Consider the following 22,651-nt stretch of genomic DNA (forward strand, 5'->3'; position numbering starts at 1 on the left):
AAACAGCAGGACAACTATGGTCTTCACAGCCACAAAAAAGGCATACAGATGGCACAATGGTTGTCCAGCTTACATGTATGTCCAGAATTAAAGTTCTCCAGCTTTCAGTAGCTGCACAGCAGCATCCCAGGATGAACTAACAAATACTCAACCAAATAAAGGTAATGCAGTACCTCCCAAGTCACCACTTTTGAGGAGCCACTCACATCTTGAAAACATCAGAAGCTTAACTAAACATCTAATTCCTCAAAGACAGGTGATTAGAGGAGAATAAAGTGTTAAATCTTCTGGATGTTTGCACTATTTGACTATTATAAGGAAAAAAAGATGACAAATCATACTCCCACAATACTAGTTCTCTCTCGCCCCACAAGTTGGTGAAAATCCTTTTGGAGAAATACTACACTTCCTTTCAAAAGCCTACCACAAAGTCAGATAACAGACACCATTACTTATAAGCAAATACAATTTTCTTTAGATCTAGATTTATAATTTTGTTGTTTGAAAGCATTCTTATAAAGTTAAGCATGCTCAAATATAAGATACTACCTTCCAGATCCTACAAACTTCAAAATTCACTTGGTCTTCATTACTGGTGTATGTTTATTTTATATAGCTATACATAGTAGCTGCATGTAGCCACTTTTAAAGAAAACACATTCAGACAGTGACTCACCCATAAATTTATGTTGATTTGTTTTAATTTGGTTTTTTTGCTACATACAATAGCGAACAAAATATAAAACTGTCTATACCACCCTATTACTCCTTGCCCTTCTTTCTCCTTCCCTTTTTTTTTTTCCTGGATGAGGTGGGGAAAGCAAAAGCAAGAGGGAAGAAAACACAGCTATTACCTTCAGGCAAGGAATCAATAGCAGGTAAAGTTTAAAGACAGATTTATACTAACATATCTAACTCCCAAAAGATCAGTGCCTAAGATTTCACCTAATTCTTTTCATTGCATTAATGCAGTATTTAAGTCTTCAAAAACAGTCATTAGGCGTACCACCTGCAGTAATTCTTCCAGAAACACTACTCTCACAGATAGCAGTAAATGTGAATTTTAGTTTAAGAAAGAATATCTATCAGTTTTATTCCTGCTAAAACTGCTACTGTCATCGTATAGCCAAAATTGTATTACAGAACTAAGGAAATGTTGAGAAAAGGTGCAGTTTTACCCCACGCTAAACAATATTGAACTGCAGACACCCATCAAAAGATGGTCCTGCTCACGTTTCAGCTTCAGTCAGTCAGTTTCATACTCTCATTTGCTTCAAATACAGCAATACAGCATTCAGGCAACCTCACAGCAAGCAAGATCTACACACTAACAGAAAACCGATGCTCACCATCTTTAAAAAAAAAAACAAAAAAAAAAACCAAACCCAACCACAGGTCAGTCCCAAACCTCAACACAATTCCCCACTCCTAAATGTAGTCTTCTGTTGGACCAGCAAGATCATCCTATTCGCCTCATGGTCACACAGTAAATAGGCTGAAAGCAGTGACAAACACACAACCAGGGAGCCAGGAAAAAAAAAAAAAAAAAAAAAAGAGAGAGAAAACCATACTGTGAAATTTCATCCCAGTGCACACACATATATGTTAATATTTTACATTCAACTGGAAATCTGCAAGTTAAACTGATTATCATTTTCCATGTAGAATTACACAGTATTTAGAAAAACAAATGTTTCCATTTCTGTATAAGTTAAAAGTACAAAACTACATTTATCGGTAAAATAAAGAAAGCAAGCTAATTAAGCCATATGAAGTGCCCATTTTCTGCAGTTGGAAAAAGTGGATTTCAGAAGTTTTTAAAATTTGAATTAAAACAGAGTGCTACAGTGAGACATATAAGACTGAAATGTCATCAGGTTAAAAGTCATTTGGCATTAGAAAAAAATACAAGTTTTTTAAATTACATGAAAAAATTGTTAAATTCAAATGTTTGTCAGAAAGAAATTAAATATTTGTGTAAATAAAGACAAAAGACCATCACATATTAAGCATACAATTTAGAGAGCATATTCTACTTTTAAAATGTGCTTCTCCCATAATTATTTATTTCCAGGATAAAATTCTAAAAATATTTTAAAACAGAAAATGAAAGGCTTTACTCAGTATGCAAAGTGGGAAAGTCTTTCCTCCAACAGTTCTCCTATCTTACCTGTATCTTCAATGAATTGCACACATTTTTCAACAAACAGAGGTATCGGTTTCTCAGGTGTAACCAGATCCTGTAGGGGCATCCCAAAGTAATTACTTTCCCAGTTTCTACGGATTGGAGGATTGAATGTCTTAGTTTTCTTTTTCGGCTACAACAAAACAGAGTTATTTAAGTAATATTTTAACTAATTCATATTGTAACCATTCAGTAAAAACAAAGAGATTATACAGCTATCAGACATTAAAAATTCCTCTAAGGCAGACTGAAAAAAAAAAAATGTACTTTTAAAATAGCATACGTTAGAGACAAAGCACTCAAATAACTTCTAATAAATTTGGTCATTTTTGTATCACATTAGGAACTGGATCACCCAATGCATCAGTAATTGAAACACCGTAGGAATAAAAATAAACACACTACTTGTTGTTTAGAGTTCTATGACAAGTCTGCATACAAACTTTCAGCACCACTCACAGAAGAGTCTCTATGAATCCCACCAGAACCACACCTCCACAGAAATCTTTAGGACAGGACTGAGTGTCATATCAAAACAAAACAAAAAAGGGTTTTCTGTATGCATCTCATTAAAGACACTAAATAACCTTTATAGTGTAACTATGCTAGAATAGAAACATGATGATGCAGAGCATATAGTAATCAATCTTAGAGTTGCAGGCACTCCTATAAAGCATGATTGCTTTGTTACAGGCACAAGATCTTGAGCCAAAAGGAAGTCCGCACCCAATTGAATCTAGTAAGACAATGAGTTTCACATGGAATTTTCTTGCTTGGAGAGGGGCTTTTATCAGTTCAACTGATAAACCACCCTTGAACAATTACAAGAACTGCAATATACTGCATTGGATACCATGTTTCATCTCTTGACTGTTAATGAAAATATTCAGAGATAGCCATATTCAATGGTCAATCAATTGGCTGTATATTGGCAACTGAATATGGAAACTGAATGAACATCACCATTAAAATCATAGAACCATTTAGGCTGGAACAGACCTTTAAGATCAAGTCCAACCATTAACCCAGGACTGCCAAGTCCACCACTAAACCGTGTCCCTGAGCACTGCAGCTACATGTTTTTTGAACACTTTGAACACGTGATTCCGCCACATCCCTGGGCGGCCTGTTCCAATGCCTGACCACCCTTTCAGCATTTTACCTACAGTTTATATACAGTAGAGAAGTTAGTTAAAAGAAGTTACATTTTCATATAAAAGCTCTTCAGTCAACATCCAATAGTATAAAAGAAAAACAAAAAGCACAACAACAGCCAAATTACAATTTAAGGTTTTGAGAATGTTAAAATGTATAATAAGACTACACCTCAATTAACTATTAAGACAAAATGTCTTGTTTCTGCATTTTACATCTAGAAGAGTCTTGAATTTCAATCACTTTGTGTAAAAAAAAAAAGTTAACAGTTAACCACCATCAAATTTGCTCAATCACTGCTTACTGACTACCTCAAATTTCAATTCAGTAAGGTACATATTTCATTATTATCTTGCCCACTGAGAATTAATGAGCTGAAGTTGGAGGGAAAGTGGAAACTACAGCCTAAAGAACATTTCTCCAACCATCACCCTACAGCACCTGTGGAACTTCTCCAACATTTGATAAAGAAACAACTCTGTTAATCAAAGCCTTTCAATAATATAATACACAGGTGAAACCTTTTATGTGGAATGTCTCTTTGTAAGACAATCAGCAGCAGAGTACCTGTGACCGGCCCCAGTAACAGAAGGGTAGCAAAAAAAAATATTGCGTATCTTTCAAATTTGGGATTTCTAGAAAAGGTTTGGCACTTACAGCTTAGAAGGAAGGAATATTTACTAGAGCATTCTCCAAAACATTAGAAAGAAATTGTTTTCCAGCAATTCAATTCTCAAAGTTTTACGTTAACTGAAAATTTAAATTTAATGAAAATTTTACTTAAAAGTTTAGAAAAAAGCTTAGGATAAAACTTTAGGATAAACCTTCATGACTAAAGCAGACTATATCTGAAAGCATTCTTTTCAACTGTCAGCTCCTTGGGTCACTTTTATTCATCTTGACTAAGATATCTATGCTTTCACTAGTATATGCCTTCAGATTAGAAACAGCTTTTTCTTTTTCTTCTCTCCTACTCACTGCAACAGTCCCTGCTTTGATGTCCCAAGCACCCAACCTAGTTCATCAGCCATTTTCTCTTTAGTGGCAAAATTGTATTTATTTAGAGGCAACACCAGTTCAGATAAGCAGCAGCTGGAAGGGCCAAGCTGAAGCTAAAGAACCTGTAACACTCAGTGAAAACATCTTTGTCAAATGTTAAATGAAAATATCATTTTAGAGAGACATACATTAGAACAATGAAAAAGTGTTGTTTTTTTCCCCCAAGGTATTCAGTGCACATCCACACCATCTTAGAATAAATGGATCTACATTCAGACTGTGTATTTCAGACCCAGCAGATAATCAGAGACACACAGTCTTTTTCTAAGACAAGATATTAGCATAAAATAATTAAATATAAACAGATTTTGTTGGTGTGATTGGAAAGCAATCCAGTTAATAGAATAATAAACTAGGATTTTACAGAATTTTTATGACAATTATGATACTAATGGATATTATTACTGCATAGAATACCTGGACATAGTATGAAATATCAAATATGTCTGCAAAGCCAGAATAAATAATGTTTTCTTCTAATAGTTGTCCTGTGTTTACAAGAATGGTTGTAAGGAACTGACATATCAAGTATGACATACACTCAAAAAAGCAGAAAGGTTTCTTAGATGAGTTGTCTGCTGAAACAGTTTACTCTCCAATTTGGAAAGCAAGAATTTGTCTACAGAATTTAAAAAATAATAAAGAATAAAAGGATAAAGCAAAAAAACCAGACCCTGAAGTCCTTTTCAAACTGATCCAAATGTAAGGCAGGAGAAGAGGTGATCATTGCAGGGCTACCCCACAAGCGTGAAATTATGATTTCACATTGCAAAGTTACAATGATAATTTTATCAGTTATTTCCCGTTACATATTTTGTCTCCCTCCCATCCAATATTTATTTAAATACCTTACTCATGATTTCCCTTTCTTTTGGGGCATGTGAGTAGGCAAACTCTCCAGTGACAGTGCAAATCAAATCTTCCTGCAAATAATCCTATCTACACAATCTTCACCAAAAAAAACCAACCAACCAAACACCAAAACATCTGCAAATTAACAACAAAACTTTAAGGTATTAAAAAAACACCATGTTATTTCCTGATTTGAGACTTCCACACTTTCCTTAGTTGTAGACTTCTCAGGTAAAAAACTTGTTCTGAAAGTAAAGCCATGTCACTGTGCAAAAAGCCTGATCTCTGTCAAAAGATCAGCTGACTTTAGGAAAAGATACAAGTCTTATTTCTAAGAAAAATAAGCTTAAGTGAAAGCTTTTTTTTCATCTGTGTTCCCCACCCTGAGAAAATAACAGCTTTTCTGATCCATCAGTCATAGCATTGAACTTTAAAATCTACTAGTCAACATAATGACCATCATATTTTTTTCTGGGTAAAATTAACTTTTAGAAGTTTTCTAATGAAACAATATCAAACAAAAACACTGTTAAACATTAAATTGTTCATTTAAACAACACCTGAAAAAAAGTGAATTATTTCTAAATTCCTAGATTTTGATGGAGAGATTATGAATTTGCCACCGGTATTTTCAGTTCAATAGTTCTGCCCAATAGACCCACTCCCCACAATACAGCAGTCCCCTAATACTGCATACAAAGAGCACTAACCTAGGCACAGTCCAAGACATTTTTGTATGCTTTTTATACATCATAATAAAAAAGGACTAATAGGCACCAAGTTATTGTTAGCTTATTCTAGAAAGGTTTTGTTAGCTTATCCTAGCAAAAAGCTCATTGTTTCATATACCACTGTTTCATGTTAGTAATTAAAATACAAGTCCAACACCATAAAGCTGAAATCCTTATTTTTCATATAAATCTGTTGGTTTGGGGTTTTTTTAAATAATTGATTGCTGCACTAATGTTGAGCTTTCCAGCATGGGTTTCACTACTTGTGAAAGTACTTGTCTTGCCAAAGACAACTTCTCTTCATACCCTAACAGAGGTCAACGCCAAACCTCCAGCTGATCCTTACATATTTTGGCAGGAAAGCACTTTAACTCTGAGAATCGCAAACTTGTCTTGAGTCACTGATACCAAAGGCATTTACCTGAAATATTGATTTAATTACAGTAGTTTGATCACTGAAATACATGTTGCAAAAGATTACCTGAAGTCCTCTCAATAAAAGACAAGGTAAACAAGAAAACATGTATTCTAACACAGCACAGTATACAATTCTTGATTTCAAAACTAGAAATATTATTTTTAAAAAAGCATCAAACTGAAAATGTGGATTTGAGGCATACTCAAGATTAACCCTCTTGACTGTAGGTGCCAGGGAACTAGCTAGGCACCACTCATTGTCTGCGAGTCTTGAGAGTACAATGCACTTAAATACAACCTTTCAAAATTAACTTAGAAAACTGAAAAACTGCCTAAACCTAGCTATCAACCCCCTTTATTGATGGACTGCTTACTCTAGCAAGTCCTCTCTGCTCAAGATGGGCTCCCTTCTTCCCCCCCCCCCCCCCCCCCCCCCCCCCACCTCCATCCCATCGGAACTACCACCATAATTTATCAAATGGGAAATTCAGCCACTTCTCTACCTCCCACACATTTCACTACTACTTTTAAAACAAAGAATATTTTCTGTCTGCTTCATTTGTAGTCAGCCCTAGGTCATAGAGGGCAAAGTCAATATTTTCAGGACTATTAAAATACTTCATAAAATGACACAGTATGAACAGCATTCATTTTATAGGCTCAATAAAGTATTTGTAATCTCTAATCCATGGCTAGCTCGTCAGAAACTATACAACATGAATAATGCAGAAGATAGTCCCCGACATGCTCTGTCTTTCTTCCCCTCCTGCCTTCTGCCATTTTTAGAGTTACAGCTTGTTATACTAAGTTTTAAACTATGGAGGCTCAAGAAGGCATATGGCTCCAAACATGCATTTTAAAAGTGTTAAATTTGAACAGATGAAACCTGAAAGTACAGATTTTGATATTTCCTATACTCCTCAGAAGAAAAAAAAAAAAATAATCACTGCACATTCCAGTCTGAAGTAGACAGTACTTTGCTAAATCAACCACTGAACTGACACTAGAACAGCTGAATAAAAATCTAAGTTGATCTCCCATTTCTCACATGTTTACCACAGTTTTATTAAAACTGAGATCAACACACACGGGCTATACAGCTCCTGACACTATTTCAGTAATAGCTGCAACACAAAATTTCATATAGTTTTGAAATTATAATGAGAGCAAACAAGTTTCAGCATAGAAAAATAGATGTCAAACCTGTACTACAACTATGGTGTTCTAAAACAAGTCAGTGTAAGACATGTGAAAAAATCCTTCTAGGTGCTAGTGGATTTTTCTTGCTAAAATACTGAGACAAGTTTTCAGGTTAATGTAAATTAAAAGGCATCTTACAATCATCTTGGTATAAAGGAAAATAGAAAGAATGTAATTCACAATCTTCTTTGGAAACAACAAATGTTTGCAAACAAGATTACAAGGCTTAATGTTTTAAAATACCGTTTTTCAGATTTAATTGAACACCAAAGGTGGAAACTCCAGTCACAACAACAACAACAAAAAAAAGTAACAACAAAAAAAAGTGATCAGACTTTGAATAATAAAATTATTGACTATTGGTCAACAAACAAAAATAGTGAAACTTTTTCAGATTTAATAACTTTTAACAATGGCATTATCACTGGTCAGTTAATTTACTATATTGTTTACAAGATCTCTGTAGTTACTACTTGTTTCAAAAGTACTCCAAATAATTTCTTCCACACAAATAAATGAAAGATACTCATACTAATCTTATTCATCCTTTTACAAAATGTTTTCCATAACAAGGCAAGAAGCCTGCAGAATTTATTTCAAGATGAGGCTCTGCCTTTCTCTTTGCAGAAATATATTCAGGATATTTGCATTTCTTTATATGCTGGGGAAGATAAAAACTAAATGAACTATATTTTATAAGAGGGGGAAAAAACACAGCGTAGATACTCAACATATCTCAAAGTGTTCACAAAGATAACAGCTCTAAATTAAATGGGTAATTTTTTAATACTCATCAATTCCATAGTAAAGATTAATAAGGTTATTATTTGTATCTGCATGGAATAGCTACAAGTTCCTGGATCAGGCAGGCTTCCTGCTATACAGGGAATTACTAAGACAAGGGTCAAAAATAACTTGCAATTATTATATATACAACAAAAGTAATAATAATAGAAGATCAATAATAATGGATAAATAATTTTAAAATATTTCCATGAAGCTTGTTTACACGACTAAAACATGGTGAGAACAACGAAAAGCCAAGGAGCACTGTGGTTTGTGCCTTGTATCAAGGCATAAACTGCATGACCGTTGCAGCTTTAGGGTTAATGCACACACATGAAGAGGATCCTCCTGTCTGAGGTGTAAGAAGACTTCCTCCAGCAGGATCCTTATCCTCTAGGAATGTTCACTGCCCTTTCATGTCCTGAAATTTTCTGCATTTTCTCTGATGTTCCATATCTCCAAACTCATCGAGTTAACTAAATCAAAAACTAAGGCTGCTGCTTTTAAAGAGTCTGGTGGGTATCAACACACAATAATGTCCTGTATTAGACCTTAATATTACAGCAATAAAGATTCTAATTGAGATAAGCATCTACCTGTAGTTGTGTAGCTCCCACCTGCAATTTTTGAAAAAAAGACATGGAGATGAATGAGCACACAGTTCAGCTGGAGAGGTCTAACTTTGTAAAGCAGAAACAACAGGGGTAAAGTTGCATGTGAACATAGTACTCTGTGCTTAGTTCTTCCAAGTTTGCACAACGGTAAGGAAACAATCAAACATAGAAAGCGTGTTGATACAGGGGAGACTTCACTCTGGAAAACACATTTAATCTGAGAGATACTTCGCATAGTAACAGCGGAAAGGACTGGACTAGGCGCTTTTTCATAAGAGAAACTTCTACAGAAAAAGTTCCGGGGGGGGGGGGGGAGAGCACATCATATCTTAACAAATATTGGCACACAACATGCACAGTGTGCACAAACAACTCCACATAACTTGGTTAAAACGTCCTATGACTGAGGGCAGTCTGCTTTCTTTTCTCTCCTTCTCTCCAGTTTTCTTCATCTACTTCCCTACCAGAAAAAGTTTAACAATCCACTTGTTAACAGCACATGCAAGGCCATACAATAAATATTTCAGAACATTTAGAAACACGGTAATAACATGAAATAGGATACAGGTGGACACATCACAAGTTAGACTATGTTAGACAGATTCAACCTTCTTTGTTGGAAACATGTTCTTTTCTAGAGGCAAAGAAACTACAACAATCAGTTGGGTTTACCAATCTAGCCTTTAGGAAGGCATTTAATGGTGGCATATAGGAAACTACCACAACAGCTGGAGTAACAGAAACAAGATGATATTCAACAACAAAAAGGACAAAGTCATAGGCTAAGGGAAAAATCATGTACTGGAATGTCATATAGCACATACTATAATGTACATGTACTATAATACACATGTACTATAAACCACCTGTACTAGATGGCAGGAAGTCATTAGCTGCAAATTATCAAGGACAAGAATAGGCCAGTGGTTACTAAGTGACAATAACTGCAGCTACGAAAAAGTTTGGTGCGATCACACAGTTGTGTCAGTAATTTCTAGTACAGATCAATAAACATTAAGATTTTGTAATGCACTGCTATGACATTCTTTGCAATATTATACACAGGTTCATCCATGTTCATTCAAAAACATAAGTTCAGAGGGAATTACAAAACCATTTTTAATCTTCTAAAACTTGGGTCAAGTAGCAGTCATATTCTCATTACCTCTTTGGAGGTCAGAGACATAACAACAGAAGAAAACATTTCAGGAGAAAGGTTACCACAAGGAAAGGTGAAAACTGGAAGCTGCTAGAAGATTCCTCACCAATACGGAGGAAACTGAAGTTCTGGATGAGTTTTACAGAACAGTGAGAACGAGGAATAGAAGTTTTCATAGGAATTATTTCTGTGATAACTGAAAACAGAGCACAAGGATGTTTTTTCCAGTTCTCACTACGAGTATACAGAAACAAGATCTGAGGAAACAAACATGGTGTTACGGACAACAACAGCGGGCAAATAATTCAGACCAAAGCACATTTACTGAACTGATCTCAGTTTTAGATTGTTTAATTTCCTCTGGTAGTAAGCAATGTTAAAGGCCCTTGCAAGTAACATTACCTGCTCACCACAGATTTGTCATGGCTATACTATCCACAGTAAAACATCTGAATTTATGCTTCTGAATAGCAACAAGTAGCACAATTCTGACTATTCACTTCTGCTTTTAATAACATGTATCACAACAGATTTTTTAGAAGTTTGGTACATGTGTTAGCAGATCAGTCAAACTATGGCTGCTAATTTCAAGGCTGTAAAAAGGAACTCTTATTTTTCCTATTCTGTAGTTCACCAAAACTCCATTCCTCCTTCCTACCCACCCAGCTCTTGCATTCTTCCCTTCAATTTCTACCTGAATCCTATGACTGTATCTGTCCTAGTGCCCATACCTTTATATGATTTCATCTAGTAAGTTGGGAGACTGGAACCTGGAAGCATCAGGACAGAATAAGCATCCTTCAGCAAGGTCATGTCTCTTTCTCGAAACACATTATCTTTAAACGTTTTCTTATTCTGGCCCTGACTTTAAAACATTTTCCAGAACCTCCAAGACGAAAGTAAATAGCACTTTAAGAAACTTTCATTGTGTGTAACTTTAAAAGTAATTGGGGGGGGGGGGGGGGGGGAGAAAGCCAAACCCAAATAATCCAAAACAAACCAATGCCCCCCAACGTGATTTTTTAAAAAAATTCTAAATGTAAAAATTTGCATAGGCAAATTATGTCTTCAAATGAAATTTGCTTTGTGTAACTGAAAAAACGTGCAAAGCCCATAAATGACTGCATAGGAGCTTTCTGCAATACTGTACAAGAAACTCACCCAGCACATGGGATCTCAAAACCCTCAAATCAACAAAGAGGAAAGGAGTATCAAGAATGTTACATATCCTGTTCGGGCTTTAAAAAGCAACAGCATACTACGAAGCTGATTTAAAAAAAAAAATCATTAAAAAACAAATCAAGTCATAATCTTTGACAGAGATAGTGAGGACCTCTGACTTCAAAAGTTGAGTTTTTCCAAACAAATTCGTTTTGTTTGTAAGATTTCTATATTTCAGAATCACTGTAATTATACCAAGAGTAGCTACATGTGCATCTGATGTTCCCTTTACATACAACTGAACAATTTAGAAAAAGTATCAGTAAGAGCTTTAAGAAATATTCAGAAAGGACTACAAATGTTTTACTTATCTCTTTCACATTCAGGGGGTCAAATTTCTCAAAAAAACCAGCAAGTAATCTGTAAACAGTGGGGCACTAACATCCCTCACATAGACTAAAAAACACTGAACAAGGAAAATACAATATGACTAAGTTTTGAAGTTTTGCAATTAAAGACTGCTAGCTGCTCATCTAGAAGAACACAGGAAAACACAGTGAATAAGTTCCAAAACTAGTAAAACTGCATCTCTCTTGGAAAAGAAAAAAATAATCAACAGTTAAACACCAAAAGGAGTATATTACGGACTAGAATGACTCATCACAAAACTGGAACTACGCTCACTTCAACATAACGAAATTCAACACATATAGAAGTCACTACTTATCAAACATTAAGTACTCATATTTTGAATGCTTGCAAACATTTTAGCTATCAAGTTAAATTTGCTTTCTCCATCATCACTTTACTATTAAAAGTTTTCTCTGACTAATTTCAAAGTATCAGCCCTGGACCACAACTTGCAAGTAAAGAACAGTATAAAAAACCAACACAACACCACCAAGAGGTATGTTAAAGAAAATTTGAAACAGCTTTTTGTACTCTTCAAGAGTCTTAACCACTATAAAAATTCAAATAGCCTGAAACTTCCAAGTCAGGCTGCCTCTCAACAGGCCAAAGCCAAAAGTGGAGGCTTTGGATATCAGGGGGTTTCCTGACACAATGCCAGGAATAAAAGACTCCACTATACCAAGTCTACACAGTTTAAGTGTAAATATCCAACTCGGAGGAGCTTTCTGTCAACTTAACACAGCTGAAACAGTAGGATTATGAATACTACATTTCAATTTCTATGTGGCAAGATTATTTCAATCAAAAGCATATAAATTACTGTTTTAAAAAACATTTAACTTTCCCAAAAAGAATAACTTCAAAGTATTTTTAACCATATGATTATATACCCACAAGACATCATTATCTATGCTTATGAGTAAGCCTTAAGAAAATTTAGTGCCCTTGAAATCAGCCATGTGTAATTCAAATCACAGCTGCATACTAGGAAATGCAATTCAGAATTTAATCCATTACTAAAATTTAACTATGCTCTACTTGAACAAAACTTATTTCTAAATGCTACTCAAGTACCGTCAGACTTAAGCTAAAAGGGACATTTTTAAAATGCTATGAAAGATCATATTAAAAAGGTTGACTTATTTTGAGACAAGAAAGAAAATATCTACCTAACCAGGAATGCTTCTGATTTAATATTAAACAAAACCTATATGCAAGACAATGATTATAGTTTAAATTTTAATTTTAGGGTAGAAAAGCGTATACATCTAGAATCTACACCACAACACTACCTTGACATAATTTTTTTTTAAAACAGTAGATCAAAAAAATAAGTAACTATCAAGCATAAAGATCAAAATAAAATGCAGACATTTTTCAAGTGGAATGTCACATTATTATTTAGAGACCCACACTGGGCAGGCGTTTTGTTCCCTTCTATTTTGTAATAGAGAATTGTACAGGTAGCACAGCTTTCAACTTGATTACTTGCTTGCTCACACTAGGAAAATGCAGCAGTCAGTAAAACCACTATACAGTTTCCTTTTCTTGCTCTTGTTTTAGAGTTTCAGGTAGACAACTGAGAATTAAAAAGAAACCACCCCTTTCATTCACCAGCCCTAAACTTCATTCCAACAGCCAGAACTGCAAGAACTGAAAGAACCAGTTCTACCCAAGAACTCATAAAGGAGCTTTTTTAAAATTAAAAATAATAATAATGTTATGATTAACAAAAAAAAGGCTCTGTGGAACAAATTCTGTCTCCACTCTACTCATATGGAAGGGAGACTGCATACCTACATACAGAGGTGAAAAGAACTGAAACTTACTGAACAGCTGATTAGATACACAAACCATCTCATTCCCTCAGCTTTGCCAGTTCTGAGCAAGTTAAGTGGAAAATTGGACAAAAATCAAACACTGCTACATCAAAATTTTAAAGCACCCATTTCAAAATAGGATGCAACTCCTGCATATTTTGATTCTTCCCTTCTTACAATGCACCAGAAGTTGTAAATAAAATTTAAATCAATTGACTTACTTTCTTATCTTCTTTTACTTTGTGGGTTTTCTTTTTCATTTTTTTATCATCCAATTCTTGATCCGACGTAATAGCAGGGTTATCTATGCCACCCTTCCATGTTTCAACAGGTGAAAGAAGTGGATCTTCTTCACTTCCACGATGTCTTCCTTTTCTTTTAGTTTTAGAGGTGGTGAAAGCCTCATCATCACTCGCATCCGAATGTGTTCTCCTATAGTAAGATTTAGCTTTGCTGAACAGAGTCTTGGATTTATATTTGTATTTTGATGGCCTTCTTTCCCCATGACTTTTGGATATTCTATCAGAAAACCCATTTTCTTCCTCACTTTGGGTATTTATAACAATTGAGTTTCGAACTTTAATAATACGATTCTGACTATCATCTGGAACCGCATAGATATCATCTGCAAAGCCTTTATGTTTGAAAATAGTGTCAATAGGTTCAGCATAGTTATCAGACTGGTCTATATCTTCTGGTGGTACCGGAGGCACTCGAGAAGGTTGTTTCCTGGGATTTTTGCCAATACCTGCCTCAATTGTTTTCAGGAGGTTAGGATCCAGTTTTTTCACATTTGTTCTTGGAACAAGTGGTTTCGGTTTTATTGGAGGAGGCACTTTATGGTTGCGTTCATGGTCATGACAATTGAGCGGTGTACTGTGAATAGGATACTCGTTTCCTTCCAAATCCAGTCGGTACTTTGAACGGTCACTAGGTGCTGGGAGTAACCTTACGTCATCACCAATTGGACTGTAAGGTGGTGGTCCTTCAGTATCATCCTCTGAATCTGGATAATTATAGTCAAGGGAACTTCCTCTGGGAGATCTTGGAAAAACATCTTCACTTGTATGTGTTGTTTCCCTTGTGCTGTCTGACATGTAAGAACTTTCAATCATGTTTTTCTTCTCTAATACATCACTGAAGAACAATGTGAAAACTTCGGTTTGACGATGATACTGAGATAATGAATATAAAGCTGTAAACTTAGCAGTAATCTCTGTTGCTATGTGTTCCCCTTCAGTCATAAGTTCCTTGATTGCTTCATTCTCAAAGAAGTCTGCCTGGCTATCAGTAACAGCCACTAACTGGACAGGAATCGTATCCTGAACTTCAGAAAGAAATGCTCGAAGCATTCCCATGGACGCCTTCCGCTTCGCAGAATAAACCAGTATATATCCATGAACAAGTTCATCTTTCCTTACCCCAATTGAAGAATGATATGATAATATAGTTATCTGTATTCGACGCCTCTTTTCACCTATTATTTTATCAAGCATCAAAGAATTATTCTGGCCAGCCTGAGCAGCACTACAGGAGTGAGAGTCAAGGAAGGGTGAAAGAATAAGATCCACACTAAACGGATCACCACACATGGCACACATGACAATTCTTAAGTCAGCTTCTGACAGATCTTTAATGGTAGGAACTGGACTTACAACATCAAAGTTGTGTTTAACTGCTTCTAGTACTCCCCTCAGAGCTTGTTTTATTTGGGTCTCATTAAATTTGCGTGGATATGTACCAGCAGGTACATCTACAAAGGGACACTGTAATTTGTTGGCCAATTGCTGTCCCTGATGTCTCAGTATAGGCAGATTCTTGCTAACACTGTCCCTCTGGTTCGCCAGTATTAACGTAAATGGAAGATTAGCCATATACTTGTCTCTCCTTATCTGAGATGCTTCAGCCCTTATTTTTGCAATGCACTCCCCAATATAATTCAGCGATTCAATAGAGTTAAACACACAAAAACAACCATGTGGTTTGAAGGTTGAGGTCCACAACTGAGTCAACAGGTATGGGGATTTTGCATCAACTGGCCTAAGATCTAGTTCATATATTTTTCCATCTAATGCATATTCATCATCAGTGGACTGTGTCCGAATTTCATTTGCCAATTCTTGTGCAAGGCCATCTTTGCCCAAAATGAAAAGATTGACTTTATCAATGTTGGCACTATCATGGTATAAATTTGAGCGGCCATGGTCTAGTTGCAGAAGACTGTTGGCAAGTAACTGCTCTACTTTAATGTCTGTGCAATTTTGGCCACTAAGACAAGTTTCTTTAGTTGGGTGATAAACAAACCCTATGTGTTTAAGCAGAAGAGATTCTCTGTCAGGTGCAAGTTTCTGTAAAGCTTTGTATCTAGGTTCTTCACTCAGAACAGCGTGAATTTCACTCATTTTATCTGAACTTGGTGTTGCATTAAGATCCAGGTCATAAAACAGCTCTGAATGTTCAAAAAGCATTTCCTGAAACTCCTCTTTGGCTTTTTCAACAATCTCCCTCTGATGCCTACCATACACTTCCTTACTATCTGCATCAGTGATGTATTTGAATGCTTCGTCCTCCACCACAAAACATATAACTTCTTCCCATGGCTGTCCAGGTGAAATGAACTGGATTTTCTCAAGAGTTTTTTTGAATTTCTCCTTCATTTCAACCCTCCTTTTTTCAGATATAAGATGCTGCACATGGTTTTGATAAACTTTTTCTGCCTCTAGCGTAGTAAGAAGGTCAAATGGAATTCTTCTGTCATTCACTTTATCTATATGGTCAGTTTCATCCCAGGGTGTTTTTTCAAGCACTACAAAACAGGACTGGAAGTCGGGCCTTTTCTCCATTAACTTCAAGGCTTCTGACCAGCTCAAGTGTTCAATCTCATCAAGATTTGACAGAAGAGTATTAAGAGCTCTTGGCAATGCATTAATGTATTCTTCTTTTCTTTTTCGAATATGTTCCTGTTTAAGCTGCTCTATGTGTTTTGAAAATGTATTTTTGGCCTTTTTTGTTCCTTCCAAATTTATGTACTCTTCATAATCAGGGTGGTTTTTCAGTTTATTACTAACAGTTTTCCAAGTTGCATGATAGTCTCTCACAGTTTGGACAAGTTTTTCAAACTTGTCCGTTGCTGTAACAACTAGCTGTCTTTGAGTTTTATAGGCATCCAGATAGGGGATTATTTTAGGTTTACCACGAGTTTTATCCATCATTTGTACCAGTGCAGTAAAACATGTTTCAACATTGACATTGAATCTCGCTGATGTTTCCACTACCACAAGGTTCTTCTTATTTGAAGCAAAGGCCTGAACCTCTCGCAAATAATGATCCACACATTCATCACATTTTGTTGCTGCTATTATTATGGGTTTTTTAGATTTTGAGAGCTGTATATAGAGGTTATTCACAAATTTAAGTTGATCATCAAACTTCCTATTACATCCTTGGCTTACGTCAATGCACAATAAAAACCCATCTATGCTTAGTTTCCCTTCAGGCATTTGTTTTTGCTCAAAGTCTTGCTCCAAGCCTAGCTGATCTGTGCAAATGTACATTAGTTTTTCTGCTGACTGCAGTTTGGAGGCAGCTGCACGTTTTATATATGGTTGTAAATTCGTACTCCGATGAGGCAAGAAAGTCTGATCATCAATGAACTCAGTCTGTTCAATCACGTGAATCCTGCACTCAATTCCATCCTCACCGCTTTGTGTTACGTCACCCCAGTACAAAAAGTGATCATTGTTAACAACTCTTCCTCCAAAGTCAATTGTGCTAAGCACAGAGGTATGCTCAGGATAATATTCATCTGCTTTTGAACGAACGAATCTATTGCACAAACATGACTTTCCAACTCCACAATTACCTTTATCCTTTTCAGTTCCAGACAGTCCAACAACACTAACAGCATAAGATGGGGGGCGTGGCTCTTTGTTTTTTGCCATCATAACTTTTCTCTCATCCTTTTGCAATTATCAAGGTAACTGTATGTGGTTTTCATTCTGGAAAGGTTCCTACAAATTTAAGTTGTATATCCAGGGCTTCAGAAAGAGCTTTCAGTTGTTCCTACTTCAGCTTGTCATTGAGAGAAGCTCAGATAACCAGGATGAGGAGGATCATCTTCCTAAAGAAAACAAAAAGGAGAAAAAATTTAAAGTTTGCAGGTACTTCTTTCTGATATTCATGAGAGAAAAGAGTTTTTTTAAAGCATTTTGCTTGCTCACCCTGAAATTGTTTTCTGTGTACATGAAAATTTTACAGCTATTTTAAATGAGGTCTTAAACCCGTTATTAATTCATGTTAATGCTATTTATGTTTTAAAATAAACAGTTTCTAGGTACAGTTTAGTAACAGTTAATCACATATTTTGATAGGTGATCATCATACTTCTAAAAAAACAAAACAAACTAAAAACACCACACTCAAAATCCCAAATTACCATTTTCCTTTACAGCTTACAGGTAACTAGGCAGTAGCATTTTCCACAATAAATACAACAGAAAAACTAAACCAAACCCAATATTCACATACACATACATCTATTCAGTCTCATATTCCCACTAGATAGCCTGCTTACCTACATGAACAACACTCCTTTTCTGTGCATTTCTATGTTTGGTTTTAGGTTTCAAAAAAAGAAGCTGTAAAACCAGGAAGCTGGCAATGTGGCTCAGCCACTACCTATCTGCACAAGTGAACTACTTCACTTGTATACTAACAGTAAACTGCTTTTAAGAAGTTTCTAACCTGAATTCTACAGAAAAATACAAATATTGCCATACGGATACTAGACATAGAAAAATGAGACTTATTTCGGAGATTTTAAGATTACAAATGTAGTATTACTCCTTCTATCTTTAACAAAAGACAAAAACAAACTTTTTAACAGCCATAAACAAAAACTGTATCTACACTCAAACTTCCACAGAATTATTACAAGGTTCCAGTGGCTTTACTGAACCTGTTGTCAAGTGTAACGACTACGACTAACACTCAGTTAATAATCAGAAGACTTTGCCTACACACATACTGCAAATGGAAAGATATTAACTGATTTAGAAACAATTACATTATAAGGAAAACATAAAAAATTAAATGGCTGGGCCTTGCAGGCTGCAATCAGTGGTGTGAAATCTAGTTGGAGGCTACTAATCAGGGTTGTGCTCTAGAGGGCAACACTGGGACCAACACTGTTCAACGTCTTCATTAATGAGTTGGATGACGGGACAGAGTGTGCCCTCTGTATATCTGCTAATGACAGAACTGGGAGGATTGGCTGATACACCGAAGAGTCATGCTGCCTTTCAGGGAGACCTCAACAGGCTGAAGACATGGGCTGATGGAAACCTCGTGCACTGCAATGTCCTGCAGCCAGGGAGAAATAACCCATGTACCAGCATATACTGGGAACCAACTGGTTGGAAAGCAGTTTTACAGAAAAAGACCTGGGGATCCCAGTGGGCAGCAAGCTAAACATGAGCCAGCAATGCACACTTGTGGCAAACAAGGCTAACTGTACCCTGGGCAGCATTAGACAAAGTATTACCAGCAGGTCAAGGTGGGTGAACCTTCCCCTCTACACAGCACTGGTGAAGCCACACCGGATGTACTGTAGAACTGGACACAGTGTAAAATAAAAGAGATACAGAGCTACCAGACAGGGTCCAGCAAAGGGTCACTAAACTGATTAATGGACTGAAGCATCTCTCATATAAGGAAAGGCTGGCAGAGCTGGGACTGTTTAGCCAGGAGAAGAAAAGGCTTGGGGGGCGGGGATCCCATCAGTGTGCACAAATATTTGGAGAAAACGCACAAAGACGACAGAGCCAGACTCTTTTCAGAGGTGCCCAGTGCCAGAACAAGAGGCAACGGGCACAGACAGAAACACAGGAGGTGCCATATGAACATCAGGAAACACTTTTATATTCTGAGGGTGACTGAGCACTGGCACAGGTTACCCAGAGAGCATGGTCCTCAGCAGCCTGCTCTAGGTGACCCTGCTTGAGCCAGAAGGTTGGACAAGATGACCTTCAGAGGTCACTTCCAACCTACACTGTTCTATAATTTCGTGAAAACATTCTAATAAAAAATACTTCTCATTTTCTTAGAAAAAAAGACAGCTATCACATAGCCCTATAAATGAAAGGTACAGACTACTGTACTTAATGTATTTGGGTTTACACTTGTGGAGTAAAAAAGTAACAACATAAATGTATGTAAACAAACCTGTAAACGGCTGTCCTGGTTTCAGCTGGGATAGTTAATTTTCTTCTTAGTAGCTGGTGCAGTGCTGTGTTTTGGATTTGGTGTGAGAACAATGTTGATAGGACACTGATGTTTTTAGTTGTTGCTAAGTAGTGTTTATACTAAATCAAGGACTTCTCAGTTTCTCAGGCCCTGCAGTGAGAGGGCTGGAGGGGCATGGGAAACTGGGAGGGGACGCAGCCAGGGCAGCTGACCCAAACTAGCCAAAGGGATATTCCATACCATATGACATCATGCTGAGCACATAAACTGGGGGAAGAACAAGGAAGCAGGGGACACCCGGCATTATGGCGTTTGTCTCCCCGAGTAACTGTTAGGCGTGCTGGAGCCCTGCTTCCCTAGGGATGGCCAAACACCTGCCTGCCTGTGGGAAGTGGTGAATGAATTCCTTGTTTTGCTTTGCTTGCATGAGTGGCTTTTGCTTTACCTATTAAACTGTTCTTATCTCAACCCTTGAGTTTCACATTCCTTTCCGATTCTCTTCCCCATCCCTCTGGGTGAGGGGGGAGTGAGCAGGCGGCTGCGTGGTGCTTGGTTGCCGGCCAGGGTTAAACCACGACTATAGCCCTTATACAAAGGAAAGGGCATAACAAGCATTCATACTGAATTTATAATATCCATATTTCACCATTATTTATTATGTATTTTTTCATTCTTAGCAACAATTTATTGAGAAGGGTACTGTAGTACCTTCCTTCTGTTTAAAAAAAAATAAATAGTGTAGAAACTGTCACCCAAAAAGCTCTCAAAATCTGCTTTAATACTTGTAAAACTAATTCACAACTGCTAAAATATATCTGAGTTTGAAGACATGCAGCAGTAAAAGTAGTATTTTGTCATGGTTTAACCCCAGCCAGCAACCAAGCACCACGCAGCCGCCTGCTCACTCCTCCCTCACCCAGAGGGATGGGGAAGAGAATCGGAAAGGAATGTAAAACTCAAGGGTTCAGATAAGAACAATTTAATAGGTAAAGCAAAAGCCACACATGTAAGCAAAGCAAAGAATTCATTCACCACTTCCCACGGGCAGGCAGGTGTTCGGCCACCTCCAGGGAAGCAGCACTCCAGCATGTGTAATGGTTACTTGGGAAAACAAAACGCCATAATGCCGGATGTCCCCTGCTTCCTTGTTCTTCCCCCGGTTTATGTGCTCAGCATGATGCCATACGGTATGGCATACCCCTTTGGCTAGTTTGGATCAGCTGCCCTGGCTGTGTCCCCTCCCAGTTTCCCATGCCCCTCCAGCCTTCTCACTGGCAGGGCCCGAGAAACCAGAAAGTCCTTGACTTAGTATAAACATCACCCAGCAACAACTAAAAACATCAGCGTCCTATCAACATTGTTCTCACATCAGAGCCAAAAGACAGCACTGTACTACCTATAAGGAAGAAAACTATCCCAACTGAAACCAGGACATATTTGTATCATGACAAGTTGCAACACAAGATAAAAATATTGAAACCTTTAATACCTTGTATAGAATCAGTGCCTGGTCAACAGAGCTTTCCAACTTACTAACATCTAGAAATTGTACCTATCTAACAGTATTTGTAATGAAATTAATTGACCAAAGTATAAAATAAAATATATTTTTTATATATATACATAAAACCAGCTTTCAGTTACAGAAATCATAGTCAAGGAAAGTATCTTCTTTTACAAGTTTCAACTTCATTACAAAATGACGAGGAAAGTAAACTCATTCTAGTTTCTGTACTTCAGATTTTTTGTATTACAAAAATGGAAATGTTTATGCCATGTTTTAGGAATTATTTTCTTTTTTTGTTTAAATCAGTTTACTCAATGACACATTCAGAAAAAGAATTTGTATTTTAAATTTTGGTTTTTACTCTTTCCACTGTTTTTTACATCCTTAAAACACAGATTTTAGAGGTAACAGAAAATGGTTCTGGGAATAAAAAATACATGGCGAAAGTAAATTCTTCATGAACAGCATTTATATTACTACAAATAAACCTGGTATTTTCTTTCTGAAGCAAAGCTTATCACAGTAGCATCATTCAAACCATTAGAATGAGAAGTTTAGTCAGCACTTCCACTATAAAATGTTTTGTTTGCCACAGCACAATACAGATTTGGTGTGGACTAAACCAGAACACAAAAATCTTCATCCATGGGATTATTTCATTAATCAGGAAGACAGTATCAATTTGCAACTGGTTTATAAGAAAGAATCAATACTTTCAGATACTCTACATCCTCAGTTAACAAAGGTTCATCCTCCTCAAGCAATAAATGTTTGTCAAATCGATACATTTGTAAGTAAGTACAAAGAGAAAGGTGAAATGGGACACCGACACAGGGAAAACACACACATTAGTCTCTCACAAAATTTCTGACATGGAAGAATTTCACCCATAGAGGCAGTTGAATTACTGAAGATATTTAAAACCAGTGTGGTTTTCTTTCCATTCCTTATACAGTTTCTACTGTGCACTGATTGTACAAAGCAAAGTCACAGAATGAAATCTATGTTAAGTAATAAACCTGGTAGAAACCTGAAGTTATAATGGCTACACATTTAATATGCAATCATTATCAAATTGCTCCCTAAATGGAAGATTCTTCTTTTCAGTATACCACTAATTTAAAAGTACTTTATAGTTTTATACTGTTTTAAAACATACACTACACACTGGAAATTCATGGTAAAGTAAGTTCAATTATCTTACTTCAATCTGCCTAATTCCATTATAACAAATTGAAAACACTACAATTCATTGCCCCCCCCATCTTTGTTACAGATTCAAAGGAAGAGTTGTTTGATTTCCCCAACTAATTTCAATCTTTGAATTGAAAATAGAGCATTTCTATATTTA

General features: G+C 36.5%; 1 protein-coding gene across 2 annotated transcripts in view; it reads right to left on the reverse strand.

Moving 5' to 3' along the window:
• Positions 1–22,651, reverse strand: part of ARHGAP5 (Rho GTPase activating protein 5) — a 55,913-nt gene that overhangs the window by 25,300 nt on the left and 7,962 nt on the right. Inside the window, exons 3-5 of one of the 2 annotated variants that reach the window (XM_056345492.1) lie at positions 13,772–17,670; positions 2,171–2,318; positions 1,409–1,495 (exon numbers count right to left, since the gene is read on the reverse strand). In XM_056345492.1, the coding sequence (XP_056201467.1) occupies positions 1,410–1,495; positions 2,171–2,318; positions 13,772–17,494 (3,957 nt within the window). In that variant the 5' untranslated portion in view covers positions 17,495–17,670 and the 3' untranslated portion in view covers position 1,409. The remainder of the gene's footprint in view (positions 1–1,408; positions 1,496–2,170; positions 2,319–13,771; positions 17,671–22,651) is intronic. The other variant, XM_056345491.1, reaches the window with a different exon arrangement.

The sequence above is a fragment of the Falco biarmicus genome, chromosome 7 (assembly GCF_023638135.1).
Source record: "Falco biarmicus isolate bFalBia1 chromosome 7, bFalBia1.pri, whole genome shotgun sequence".
Taxonomy (NCBI): domain Eukaryota; kingdom Metazoa; phylum Chordata; class Aves; order Falconiformes; family Falconidae; genus Falco; species Falco biarmicus.